The sequence below is a fragment of the Dermacentor andersoni genome, chromosome 10, assembly GCF_023375885.2.
Source record: "Dermacentor andersoni chromosome 10, qqDerAnde1_hic_scaffold, whole genome shotgun sequence".
NCBI lineage: Eukaryota > Metazoa > Arthropoda > Arachnida > Ixodida > Ixodidae > Dermacentor > Dermacentor andersoni.
Window position 1 is genome coordinate 118,894,268 of NC_092823.1, and position 14,582 is coordinate 118,908,849.

A 14,582-nucleotide genomic window follows, 5' to 3' on the forward strand; every position below is an offset into this window, starting at 1 on the left:
TGAAACGCCGTTTCTGCTGTTTCAATAATTTTTGTGTAACGCCCTTTTATCTGAGTGGGAAATGTTTGCAAAATACTCCGCTTAAAACGGGAACCTCAGCGAAACGAAATGGAAAGTTTTGTAAAGGTTAAAGAAATGACCTGTAAAGTGCGTGAACGCGAAGACGAACCGAGGGGCCCGATTTTTGTTAAGCACAATTATGCAATACCAATAGGTAATGAAACCTCGAAAATGTATTTGTAGTTCTGATTGAAGTGCGCAAGTAATGAGCTAAAGGGAATTGAAAGTAGAAAAAGAACTTGCAGACGATGGGAACCGAACCCACATCCTCCGTGTTTAGGCGTGCGTTGCACTAGCAAGTATGTGCTACGGCTGCAGCTCTTCTAGCGTCTGCATTCATGGGTATTTGTCCATGTGTGCAAGATTTGACCCTGGGAGTGTTAACCAGAGCCACTCAGGACCTGGTGGCGGATGTAGGACATGGTTTTGACTGTAAGCGCCATGAAGCACATGACCTTTTTTTTTTTTTTAGTAGCATTGTGACCAATAAACACTCCTTTGCTACCTAGAGGCATCAAACCTGTCGCGGTCCAGTCTCTCGCCATGCAGTTCAAACGAAAAGAAGGGAAACGGAGGGGCCTAATTTTTGATAGTGGTTGTCATATGAAACCAACAACGAATGAAGTTAAGGAAAGCACAGGGTAAGATATGTGCGTTGGAAATATTTAACAATATGCCTGGTGTACATTGTATCGAATAAATGGCTGGTGCTTCAGAGAGGGCCATAAATAAACGTTGATGGCAGTATGATTGAGATAGAGCGCAGTGCTTACCATTATAATACGTGTGCCCATGAGTGTGACAAACTTACATATGAACACTAACACAGTCAATAATGAACAAATCTGCATTAAGTGCTGCATCGCACAGGCTAGACCAAGTTTTTCGCAGAGCACAAGCTTGCAGTAATTTATTACTCTGTAGGAAAATTACACGAGCTTTTTAAAGAATACCAAGGCGAGTGTGTGAAGACATACGTAGAGAAACTCGGTTGGTCTTCAAAACAAGCCGTTTGGTTTATTTTTAAAGAAAATATTTCTTTGCATTTCTATATTCAGAATCTGCTTGCAGGCCAGCAGAGCTCACGAACTCGAGCAGAACCGTGACAGCTTTTCCTTCCGAGAACAAGGAGCTCGTGATGACCATTGTGTTTTCAGGAGACCCATATCGAAAGGCTTTGTGACGAAAGTACTCAAACATGTGGTAGGTGCTCAACTCCCGCATCTGGCCTTTGTTTTTGTTATTTTGTTTATTGGGAGAAAGATTGTTTCGTTAAGCCGTGTTTCTTTCGGAACTTACATTACACTCTCATATCTACGAGGAAAACACGAAAGACTTTGAAGTTCTGTTTCTGCTATTGCGTCAACTTTTACGTTTGACGTGCCATTGTTCGAGAGAGTTCGCTGATCGCCTGTAGTTGCCGCTAGAGGAACGGCACAATGCGCTTGCTTCGCGAGCAAATGGGGGAAAAGAAATTGGCGACAACCGGCTTAAACCAATCAGCTCCCGAGCTACAACTTTCAAATGCACGAGAACGCCGGCAATGTTCTCACTAGGCCGAAGCCTGGCACTGTCACGTCGCTCTTGCAAGTCGTAAAGGGTGTATGTGATTTACTCGAACGAAGGCTTACATAAGCTCGCTGTCCTAGACACGTGACCGGAGTTAATGCCTTTTCCTCGCTAAAACAATTCTATGCGCATCGCGCGACGAACAGGATTCAAAGTGCATCGCCAACTGCATATGGCACTCACGTTCTCGACAAGTGCCGAAGTAACGTTATTGCAGGTGAACTCTGCAGCAATTCGCGCACACCTGATAAACGTACCTCCCTTGACTCGACACAGCCAAAGCAAGAATTACTGTGCATAAACAAAATGAGCAAATCATAATTCCACTTGAGGAATGCGAGTATACGTTCTAATCCCAATAGTTTCACTAAAGTTAACGACCTACACTCTCTCGTAAAATTACTGCTTCATGAATCATAACGAACTATACATAGGCAAAACTCTGGCTCGGCTGTCTGCCCGTATAAAGCCACTTTCATGTAGAGAACAGAAGCTTGAAGGAAGTTATTTATTGTTTTTTTTTTCATACTTTCGTTTTCAATTGCGTAGGTCTACCCACGCCCGCGCCTCGGAAACTCTATTATTGGTTTTATTAAGAAACTGTCCAAGTCACAGGAAAGAATTACTGCCTGCCATGCTGTAGTTTCTTTTCGCAATCAAGGTATCTCCTTTGCTTCGTTTTTTCTCCACTCGAAAGAAGTCCGTATATAAGAAGTCCGTATCACAAGAGTTCGTTTAAGATTGTTCTAGTCTGGTAAAGGTGTATTAATAGGTATATCGAACCATGTTTAGCACGTAAGCCTGTTCCTTATTATGACGTTTGACTTCGAAATGTGAAGTTCAACTTCATTGAGCAAGGTGTCTAGTTTCTAATCAAAATAGGCTAAATAGATTTAAACAGCTTTAGGCCTGCGTGATTGCTCAGATGGTAACTGCCGAATCAATGAAGTTCAACAGTAAGACCAAGAATAGGTAGGCGGAGCAAGCCAAATGTTTAAAGCCGTAGTCCGAAAGAAACTGACATGCGACCCACATCGCTAATTGGTGCGCTAATTATGCGCACTAATTAGGGACAACGCTTTACCTCGGGGGTTCGTACCTAAATACAAGCATGGCAAAGGAGAAATCATGTTTAGAGGCAACCACTGCACCAAACTTGATCACGCTTATTGCACTTAAAAGAAAAAAATTAAAATCGAATAACTTTTTGTAGGAAATTTTCGATATAGATCGGGAAGTCTTTAATATAAATTGTTCACCATCGCAAATTTTCAGAACTAAGCTATCACGTTCACAACTAGGTAACTCGGGAATGAACATCGATATCAATATTACGTAAATTACATCTGTTATAGCACATAAAGTGGAACAAATTTTGTATAATACATGGCTCGCAAATAAACTAATATATGAGTAGAACTCTTGCGAGCCCCTTGTAAACAATGCGAACATTTCACGTGAGATATAAGTTTACATATGAAATTTGTGCGCTTTGGATGCTCCAACGGATGGAGTTGACAGTACTCCGATATCTGCTCTTGGTGCAGAACTACAAATTAGCAAACTTCCTGCTTCTATTCTTTTTTTCAAAATTACCGATTTCTCAAAATTTACTTTGAGAAATGCAGGCCTTAAAAAAGTTCCGCTTCCAACATTTGCTAGAATTTGACTTACTCTCTCAAATTCCACACATTTCAATAAAATTAGCCGCGCGGTTATCTCAGTAAAGCGTTTCTACTTTTTACACGTATTTGAATATTTGACATACCAGTTGGGCCCTGGCTAAAGCTGCCTCTTATCGTCAGCCTTAACTCCAGACATGCGAAAGCGGAGCTTTCTTCTCCTTGTCTAATTACGCAGGATAAAAAACAAATCCCTAGCCAGACAACAGTGCCACTACCTTGAATTAAATCTGCACCATTTCAAACACAGTTAAATGTGGAACAATTTTTTTTTAGATCTATGAGACTGGCACTAAGACGACGTAACAGGATGTCTCTGTCACATGCAAAAAAAAAGAGAACATTACCTAAACCTTGGAAATGTGGCACTAAGAAATTGAATGTATTGAACTTCAGAAGAGTAGAATATTGGACCAGGTGGTGACGCAAATTTGAGCACGGTGAAACGCGATAAGCGGAACAACGTAACGCTATACGGACGGGACAAGCACGACTGCCAACTGTGTGCGATTATTGGAAAATTTCGCTGGTGCAGGCCGGACACGCGCAAGACACTTATAACCCAGAAATCTTCCAACGAACATTCACGGTTTTCAGTAGCACGTGTCCCGTCTGTCTTGACTTAGTCCCATTTTGCGTGCTTCATCGTACTCAAATACACATATTGCTTTTTAACGGCTTGCAAGGCGGAAGATATATATTTTCATAACTTGCCACGGCCTGTAAACACAAACGGTTCGTTTTGATCGAGTGGCCGTCAAACAAGAATGTATGGTTTTTATGTTTGCTCTTTTTTAGCCTGTATCTGTATGGCGACCCTGCGTGTCTTATGGCTGCAATGCCTTTAGTTTAAGAAATAAAATTTTTGAAAAGAAATTTAGTCAAATAAAAGTGATGATGGCTACACCTTACTATATATCAGGGAAATTATGTGTTATTACACCTAAATTCACCTAAGACACCACAAAATTTCAAGGTACGCATAACGGGGTACAGGCCCTGCGAAACCTGAAAGATTGCATTGGTTTCTTGCCCGTATCCATCAGAAACCCTGGTCCTAAAATCTAATAATTGAGTGAGAACAGAAAAAGAAAGAATAACCTAACAGCAACAGCGAACAGGCTAGTTGAGCGTGAACACACACACACACACACACACACACACACACACACACACACACACACACACACACACACACACGCACACGCACACGCACACACACACATCAGCTAAAATATCACTACTCTACCTTGCTTGAAGCTACACACACACACACACACACACATATATATATATATATATATATATATATATATATATATATATATATATATATATATATATATATATATATATGTGTGTGTGTGTGTGTGTGTAGCTTCAAGCAAGGTAGAGTAGTGATATTTTAGCTGATATAAGGTTATAATTGGAGAAATGGTGCGCTTCCTAAAAACAAATATTTACTTGTCAATCCTTGAGTCACAGCCCGGTTTACTTCATGGCCGGGAATGGTAGCGGCTAACGCTCCCAGGGTTTTATATTTTGCACACATACTTTACCCTAGAAAGTGACGGGGGAACGGCCGCCGCCTTAGCACAACTCGTAGTGCAACGCGCGCGTAATATTGAGGTTGTGGGTTCGGTTCCCAGCGGCCGCAAAGGATTTTATGGTGAAGCTGTTAGCCACTCGGCGGTTGGGATTTCTCGTGTCTATCTGTCACAAGAAGTTATCACCACCAGCAGAGGCTCACACCCCACTAAGCAAGAAAAAATGAAATATTTTGTCGCCCTCCCAATGCAGAGGTTACGAGAACTCAGCAAAGTGAAGCGAACAGTGAATACATTCATTGGTATATATATATATATATATATATATATATATATATATATATATATATATATATATATACAGTCACTAACGTAGACCCACAAAAACGCGCTATTATTTATACATAAACTAATTGTCAGACTACATAAAATGATATATATATATATATAAAACCGACATGGAGTAAAGGCCAAGAAAGCATCGGGGACATTAGGCGTGGTTGAAGTTCAAATGTAGCAATCATAGGAGGGTTAGTGAATCTGGAAGCATTGGTGTCGTTAGGAATCATAGGAGGGTTTGTTAGCCACATGCCCGCTCTCCTGAGTTCATGATTTACGGGAAGCCATCTCGCAAAGAAAGGATGATAACATCCTCCAACCATGGCTCGGAGTGGCCGTGGTCAACTCTCCCGTGGCTAGACCTAGTAAGGATCCGAGGACGCCTAAGCACTTCTTATGCGATGCGTTGCGAACGCGGGAGCATAACAGAGAGTTGGGTGGGTTTACGGGCCAGTGGACGAGCAGGGACAGCAGCGGAGTGCCGCATGATAGGTACAGTTTCAGCTTAGCGGTCCCTCGTTCGTTGGAAAAGAGTAAAATAAGGCTCTTGACCAGAGTGCTTCGCTGCGCCGCCTGTTGAACAAGATAAGAGTTACTGTGAAAACACAGTACGCTCGCTTCAGGTTCTCGATTGCGGTCGTCCTATTCATATCGTTTTCGTCTTTGCTCGCCTGCAGGCCCGTAGACCTGCACAGCTATAACTCTCTAATGTCCAACTGAGTGCCTCTGAACGGTTCTTCTGGTTTTTAATTTCTCCCAGACAACGAGCGTGTTGAAAAGCTTGGCCAACGCCTCCTAGAGAGCACAAGGCAGATGCACTTCGATCCGTGACGTTAAGCTAACTTGCCCGACTGCCACAGAATGTAATGGGGACGCTGCTGAGTAAGCCGCGGTGATTCTGACGTCACCACTTACGTCAGGCTGGGCTTAGCAATAGGAACGGCGGTCCAAGTAGCATGATGTGATACAGCAGAGTGCAGAGGCCTGCTCTGTAGAAGGCGGTAGTTTAGCCCAGTGGCTGAGACACTCGGCCTCTGAGCGTGGGGTCGTAGGTATTAAACTCCCTACCGCCCAATGTTTTTCCCTTCGAACATATTATGTTACTTTAATGAATAGTTTCTTTATAGTTATTGCAGAGACGCGCCTCACAATCGAACCGTGTTTTTCGCACGTGAAACCTCAGAAATCACTTATTCCTTCGTTCAACTCTTACAGAGGCAAACCTAAGCTAGAACGCACGCGAGTACTTCCACGGACACGGAGCGCGTGGATAACACAGCTTTCCAGAGGTCATGCGGCGATGCCCTCTTTCCCCTCACGCAACACCTGGCTTGGGAGGGGAGACGTCACATGCACTCAGTCGAGGTGCGCTCGTGAAGTGGCGTCACAGCCAATGGGAATACAGGTGCCTTTCCACTGCTACAGACGCCGGCCTTCTCGCTCAGCGGGCCAGATTTGATGCTCTCGCATCAAAGCATAAATATTCAAGTTCGTGGATGGACTTATAACCGCCGCCGTAGCATAATTCACATTGCAACAAACGCGTAATGCGGAGGTAGCGGGTGTGGCTCCCACCGCTGTCAAATTGCCGTTTGATTTACTTTAACTTAAAACGGTATATACTGCTGGACAATTTAATGCGCATGTCAGGTAACGTCTGTTATATCCATCAGCTCACTTACGCTTCTGTGATTTCCCATGGGTACATTGTGACCATATATAGCGTTTATAAGTTTTCGCTGTTCTCTCGCTGCAATAATTTAATACAAATATAGGCTTCCTGGTGTCACAACTCTCTCCGATTTTTACATACCCTGTTCATCCGCCTTAGCTATCTGCTTTCACTAACTGAAACAATCTTTGTTTGACGACTAGTGTATCTCACGCGCAACAGCTGTGTCTGATCTCTCTCGATAAGAATACGCTCAGATAGACGTAAAGATTGAATAGTCGATTCCTCAGCCTGTTTTTCGAATCTTTGTTTTTTACTGACTGACTCAGATCGAAATTGTCGGACAGAATACATGGGAAATTGAGTAGTCCACGCGAAGTTTTATTTCCTTCAGCGTTTGTTGATTTAACTGAAAAGAATAGGAAAACAGACCCCGGTCAATATTTAATTTCAAACACGCTGTAGGCGTCGCTAGCTTTCCTTTCGGCAGGGCTGCCTGTCCCTGTCTAGACGCATTCTCCTAATGGTTGATCGAATCGGGAACCGCTATCGAGATCGATATCAGAATAGAGAATAAGATGCAAATAAGAATAAAAAAAAACATAGCTCCTGCCAACGCGCCTTGAATAACGTAGAACACAGGGGTGAGCAACAGCCACTGTCATTTTCGTTGTAAGAAAAAAAAAACGGTAGCCACTCATGGCGTCCATGGCGTTTTCTAGAAAAATTATTAAAAGGAACTCTGGCGCGGTGATTATTCAGCTATGATGGCAATCATGGTTAGAACATAGATTTTAGTGCTGTTCCTGCTTTCGACTTCAAATGTTCTTTTGACGTTACTTTATCTAGCTAAATTTCCATGCATAATTTTCTAAACTAAGCAAGGCGATAATTTTCTGCGCACGCACGTAATCGAGTCACTTTGTTGCCCTTAGGACTCAAATTTTTTTATGTTTTTCAAATTCACACAGCCACTCGAAGCCAGCAGGGCAAAGTTTGCGAAAATCCACGAAATGACCCTCATCCCCGTACAAGATGGATTGTCGTAATTGCAGCTCCTGTAGAAAGTAGAGCCAAAATTCACTGTAGTAATTTTTGTACGAAACTTCATGTCGATATTTTGAACGAAATCTGAACAGTATTGTTTGGAGCGGGAAAATCAATCCTATTTCGATTCTATCTATTGCAATTACTGCTCGCAGTGCTTCCACTTATGCTAGCTACACGGAGTGGAAATATTTTGTAGCTGTATCGGAACAGTCGGTTGGCTTTTATTCCATCAAACTGTAGACTTGTAGAGTGTGGTGCTCGGCCTGTTGGTGCATAGCTTGAAAACCCACAGTACACGGATGCACCGATGCTTCTATGTCTGCTTGTTTATGTATGACGCATGTGCGATTTTGTTTCCTTCCGACCCATGTGCTTCACTAAACTCTGTTACTAGTCCCAGCATGTGCGGTTGCGCAACTTGTCTCCTCTTCTGTACGCGTCTTCGAATTCTGGGTTTTGTCGTTTTTGAAATTGTAGGCTGGCTCGTCTGCTTTCGACAGCTTCGAATGCTGCATATGTAAGCCTGTGAAAATATCTGAAATACTGCTAAAAAATATGTTATCGATGTTCTGCTACATTTGAGACAATGCATGCCTATGGCTGATGCACCAGAGACGAATTTGGACACTCGGGGTGAGATCTTGTACGCGTTCCAAAATAGAACGGAGGCGGTCCGTTCCACCGAGCCGCACACCATTGGTCAATTTGAACCGTGACGAACGCCATGACGTCAATTGTGACGTGATATCTGCTGTCAATCAGTCCGTGTCGTCTGCTATCGGACGAACGCTACGGAACGGACCGCCTATTTCGTGACATAAAGAACGGACCGCCTCCGTTCGACTTTGGAGCGCGTACAAGATCGCACCCTCGGTGTGCGTGTTTCGATCCTCTGCTTGCTGAGGTGAATAAGTGAGGGACCAGATGAATATATTATTACACCCCTTCGAGGATTTTGACACACTATTCACTCCATTCACGCTTCGCGTTGTGACCGCTACATTACCATTCTAATCCGAGTTGTCACAAAAACTGCGACTAATCTCAGATTTATTCACAGTCCGGTATTGTAATTTTCCGTCGGGAGTATCTAGAAATAAAAAAAGAAAGAGGGAATTGCATGGAGAGTTGCAGCTCTGCCGGTCACTCACCTCTCCAGGCAGGTGGCGACGAGCGTCAACACGGAAGCGAACACTACGACAGTTTGCGAGTAGAGCAGGGCCGTGCACAGCCAGTCGGTCATCAGCGACCACGAGGCCGGACCGGCCAGTTCCATCAGCTTGACCGGGAGCACGAACGCGCCAACAGCCAAGTCACAGGCGGCGAGGTTCACCATGTAGTAGTTGACGGCCGTGTGCATCTTGCGGTCCGAGAGCACCGTGTAGCACACCATCGCGTTGCCGACCAGCGATAACACCATCACTATTAGATAAAGAAGGACGAAAGCGCTACACACTCCCGGTAGCTGCGTGAGGTCTGGGTAAGGGACGCCCGGGTAGACCAGAAGCGGGTCCTGGTGGTCTGCGTTGCCGGCGGTGGCGTTGAACGGGGCCCTTGGGAATGCCGATGGCGACGAAGACATGGACGACGACGCGGCGGCATCGTCGACTACTGCTGTTACGCGGGAAGACGCATTCCACACGCCACCCGCGCAGCTGTCGCTGATGCCAGTGGGTACGGGAGTCATTGGATTCGATAGCACTAACACTGCAATTCTAGACGGAACAACACGCCCAAGGTTGGGGAACGCTTCAAGAGGTGACGGTGTACCTGGTAGGCGAGAGGGTCATGTAGGTCATTCGCTTTACTTTGTCGCACGCAATCACGTCACGCGTGCGGAGTATAGTCTTATAGAGTCCTGAAGACAAAGTTGAGCCATGAAGCACACAAAGTCGCCGAAATGCAGCGTGAGGACCAAAAACTTTTCACGAGGTGGCCAGGCTGGTGCCTATCTGAGAGGTAGTCATGGTACTCAAGCAGGACGCAGTGTCTCACTTGCCATGAGAAAATCGAGTCATGTCACTCGCACAGTCACAGCCGGTAGGGTGGGAGACGAGTGGAAAGAAAGCGACGAAATGTATTTTTTTACGTTCCCTTCGAACTCGTACCAGTCAACTTAGATACCACGATACTTGCCCGCAGGCGCAACGAGCACAGGAAATTATGGTGAGGAAAGTGGAACTCCGTTCGTAGTGAGTTCATGTATACAGCGATTTCGGGAGCTGCAGTTCTGGGATACTCAAGAAATTGTTTGTCAAGAAGGCCTACGCAAGGCGAACTAGGATGGGAGAATAATCTGCGATGCAGTACGGCTACCACAGGTCGAGAATGTAGACCCGCACCAAAAGAAAAAAAAAGAAACTAGGCACACAAACCCTGCTCAGGAATCTATGTTTATGCGGTACTAGTTGACTAAAGTGTAGCGGGACGCGCACAAGATGAGCCGACGTATGAACTAGCCGTAAACATGCGTGGAGAAATGACTGTACCAAGGCCAGCGGGCGTTGGCATCATGGGAATCGCACAAGAAATAATTGGGACGCACGGATAAGAGGCGCGGGCGAACGGTCCCGAAGCTTCTTGCGATCGATGCCAATGTGCATGGAAGTCACCGAAACACGTACGCACACTGACAACTGTTAGACACGATTGCCATCGAAAGATGGAGTCAGCTGGGGCCAGCGACCGCTAAGCGCCGACGCAAACTTCCGCACCGAAACCTTCAGCTGATGTGAGCACGAGCGACAACGCTTCCCTGCCGGCGTCGGGAGACGGGGCAGAGCTGACTCCTGCGCCGTCCCGCTTCCCGGAGAAAACTGGGAGCTCCCGCGTGCGCGCGTCTCTCCGCACCGGCTTCCTCCTCTCCACCTATCTATTTCCCTCCTCCTTCCTTAGGAGTTTTGCCGAGAGAGAAGGCGAAAAAGTTTGCAGCGCGCCGGCGTGACTTTCTCAATTTCTTCCCTCTCGCCCTCTCTTCCTACGCTTTCCGCGGAGGGAGGAGCAATCCGTTTTCTCGCTCTTTCTTTCCTTAGGGAAGAACTCTCCTTTCCGCTTGGTCACCTGTTGAGAAGAGGGTTCCCCCAAGCAAAAGTTAAACTCTCCTCATTTTTTTTTGTTACTGGCGGTATCTGTCTTACTCGCACTCGTTGTAGTAATGTATTATACGCCCTAAGATTATATAATATATGCATTTTGCTATATGCATGTACTTGCTAACGCTAGTAAATGTTAAGAAGAGTACACCTACGACAACCCTTAAAGATGTTCCAGGGTCCTACATGCTTAAAACTTACACATAGGTTAAGAATACGTAAAAAAAATATTGTTTGATTCATCAATTGATTAATTGATAGCGAAATAGCTATCAATCTAACTAGATTGATTGATTGATAGAGTGAGTTAGTGAGTTAGTGAGTGAGTTAGTGAGTTAGTGAGAGAGTGAGTGAGTTAGTGAGAGAGTGAGTGAGTGAGTGAGTGAGTGAGTGAGTGAGTGAGTGAGTGAGTGAGTGAGTGAGTGAGTGAGTGAGTGAGTGAGTGAGTGAGTGAGTGAGTGATGTATTGGGCTCTGGAGGCACGGTGTGCGCTTTTTGTCCTTCGTTCGGAATCATAACGTAAGGGAAGGACAGTTGCATTGCGAGAAATAAGCTTTTCGATCGGGCTACCCGTTCCATCAGTCGAAGAGGTTCATGAGCGAAACCCCTCACTCTTTCTGGAGAGAGTCGTTCCTCGGACCCGGCTACAAAAGCATGAAGTTCTTCTGTCGACCGCAAGAATAATAGTCAGGGCAGAAGGAAATTGCCCTAATATCACTGAAACATTTTCTACACCCAAAATAGTGCGCAAATATGTAAAACTTGGCAAGCCTCACAGCATACTCCTAAATCTTCGCAAAATGTACTTCTCTTGAACAGGCCAATATTCCTTTCCGCCTGCCACTTCAAAAGCTCCTTAATCAAAACGTCGGCTCCAGGCTGTGCCTTCCTTGTTCGCCATTTGTAGATCAAATACTCTTGTGATACCTTTGTATGACTTAGACAAACACGAGCGATGCGATCGCTGCTGCAATGCGTATCATAGCTGAATCATGCATCTTATCAAAAATAATATTAATCATCATCATCATCAGCCTGGTTATACCCACTGCAGGGCAAAGGCCTCTCCCATACTTCAACTACCCCGGTCATACCCACCGTGGTTGCTCGCTGGCTATGGTGTTGGGCCTCTGAGCACGAGGTCACGGGATCGAATCTCGGCCACGGCGGCGGCATTTAGATGGAGGCGAAATGGAAAAACACCCGTGTACTTAGATTTAGGTGCACGTTAAGGAATCCAAGGTGGTCGAAATTTCCGGAGTCCTCCACTACGGCGTGCCTCAATCAGAAAGTGGTTTTGGCACGTAAAACCCCATAATCTAATTTTTTTTACCCAAGACATGTACTAATTGTGGCCATGTTGTCCCTGCAAACTTCTTAACCTCATCCGCCTACCTAACTTTCTGCCGCCCCCTTCTACGCTTCCCTTCCCTTGGAATCCAGTCCGTAACCTTTAATGATCATCGGTTATCTTCCTTCCTCTTTACATGTCCTGCCCATTTCAACTAAGATGTCATTAACTCGCCTTTGTTCCCTCACCCAATCTGCTCTTTTCTTATCCCTTAACGTTTCACCTATCATTCTTCTTTTCATAGCTCGTTGCGTCGTCCCTAATTTAAGTAGAACCCTTTTCGTAAGCCTCCAGGTTTCTGCCCCGTACGTGAGTACTGGTAAGGCACAGCTGTTATCCACTTTTCTCTTCAGGGATAATGACAACCTGCTATTCATGATCTGAGAATGCCTGCCAAACGTACCCTAGCCCATTCTTATTCTTCTGATTATGTCAGTCTCATGATCCGGATCCGCGGTCACTACCTGCCCTAAGTAGACGTATTCCCTTATTACTTCCAGTGCCTCACTACCTATCGTAAACATCTGTTCTCTTCCGAGACTGTTAAACATTACTTTTGCTTTCTGGACATTAATTTTTAGACCCACCACTCTGCTTTGCCTCTCCAGGTCAGTAAGCAAGCATTGCAATTAGTCCCCTGAGTTACTAAGCAAGGCAATATCATCAGCGAATCGCAAGTTACTAAGGTACTCTCCATTAACTCTTATCGCCAATTTTTCCCAATCCAGGTCTCTGAATACCTCCTGTAAACACGCTGTGAATAGCATTGGAGCGATCGTATCTCCCTGCTTGACGCCTTTCTTTATTGGGATTTTGTTGCTTTCTTTATGGAGGACTACGGTGGCTGTGGAGCCGCTATAGATATCTTTCAGTATCTTTACATATGGCTCGTCTACACCCTGATTCCGTAATGCCTCCATGACTGCTGAAGTTTCGACTGAATCAAACGCTTTCTCGTAATCAATGAAAACTATATATAAGGGTTGGTTATATTCCGCACATTTCTCTATCAACTTATTGATGGTGTGAATATGGTCTATTGTTGAGTAGCCTTTACGAAATCCTGCCTGGTCCTTTGGTTGACAGAAGTCTAAGGTCTTCCTGATTCTATTTGCGATTACCTTAGTAAATATTTTGTAGGCGACGGAGAGTAAACTGATCGGTTTATAATTTTTCATGTCATTGGCGTCCCCTTTCTTATGGATTAGGATTATGTTTGCGTTCTCCCAAGATTCCGGTACGCTCGAAGTCATGAGGCATTGCGTATATAGAGTGGCCAGTTTTTCTAGAACAAGCTGCCCACCAACCTTCAACAAATCTACGGTTACCTGATCCTCCCCAGCTGCCTTCCCCTTCTGCATAGCTCGCAAGGCTTTCTTTAGTTCTCCCGGCGTTACTTGTGGAATTTCAAATTCTTCTAGACTATTCTCTCTTCCTTTATCGTCGTGGGTGCCACTGGTACTCTATAGAACCAGAAATCTCTATAGAACTCCTTAGCTACTTCAACTATCTCATCCATGTTAGTAATGCTATTGCCGGCTTTGTCTCTTAACACATACATCTGATTCGTGCCTATTCCTAGTTTCTTCTTCACTACGTTTAGGCTTCCTCCATTCCTGAGGGCATGTTCAATTCTATCCATATTATGCTTCTTTATGTCAGCTGTCTTACGCTTGTTGATCGAAAGTTCTGCCAGTTCTATTCTACCTGTAGGATTAGAGGCTTTCATACATTGGCGCTTATTGATGAGATCTTTCGTCTCCTGCGATAGTGAAATAGTAAAGGCCCCGAAACAAGACGGCGAAGAAATGTCCCAAGGTTCGAGTAGGTTACTCGCATCCTGGGACATTTCTTCGTATTAAATCGCACACTACCAAAATAATGAGTAAGGAAATTGTGGAAACCATATTTTGTATGTACACTGAAGGCGACAGCTATATTGATCGACTGCCTGTAAAGCGCAGTGAACGCAGTCATTTCTAGATCGCAGACACAATGGATGTGGCGTCACATGCCGCTATAAGGAGAAGCATCGCAGCTAGATAGATGCGCGCATGGACGCTGTGGCTGCACTTGCCGAGCCTTAGCAGAAAAAGGTCAATACACTTGATTCATCCATAATTTTATACTGAGCTACTGTTCGACCTCTTCGACGTTTCATTCGCGCATCGAATATTAAACGCTGGGCGCAGGAGATAGCCTGTTGCTGTTCTCAGCGGC

General features: G+C 44.9%; 1 protein-coding gene across 1 annotated transcript in view; it reads right to left on the reverse strand.

Moving 5' to 3' along the window:
- Positions 1 to 11,118, reverse strand: part of LOC126543657 (galanin receptor type 1-like) — a 100,159-nt gene extending 89,041 nt beyond the window's left edge. The window contains exon 1 of the mRNA XM_055077859.1: positions 9,071 to 11,118. Within this exon, the coding sequence (XP_054933834.1) occupies positions 9,071 to 9,606 (536 nt within the window). The 5' untranslated portion in view covers positions 9,607 to 11,118. The remainder of the gene's footprint in view (positions 1 to 9,070) is intronic.
- Between the last annotated feature and the right edge of the window lie 3,464 nt (positions 11,119 to 14,582).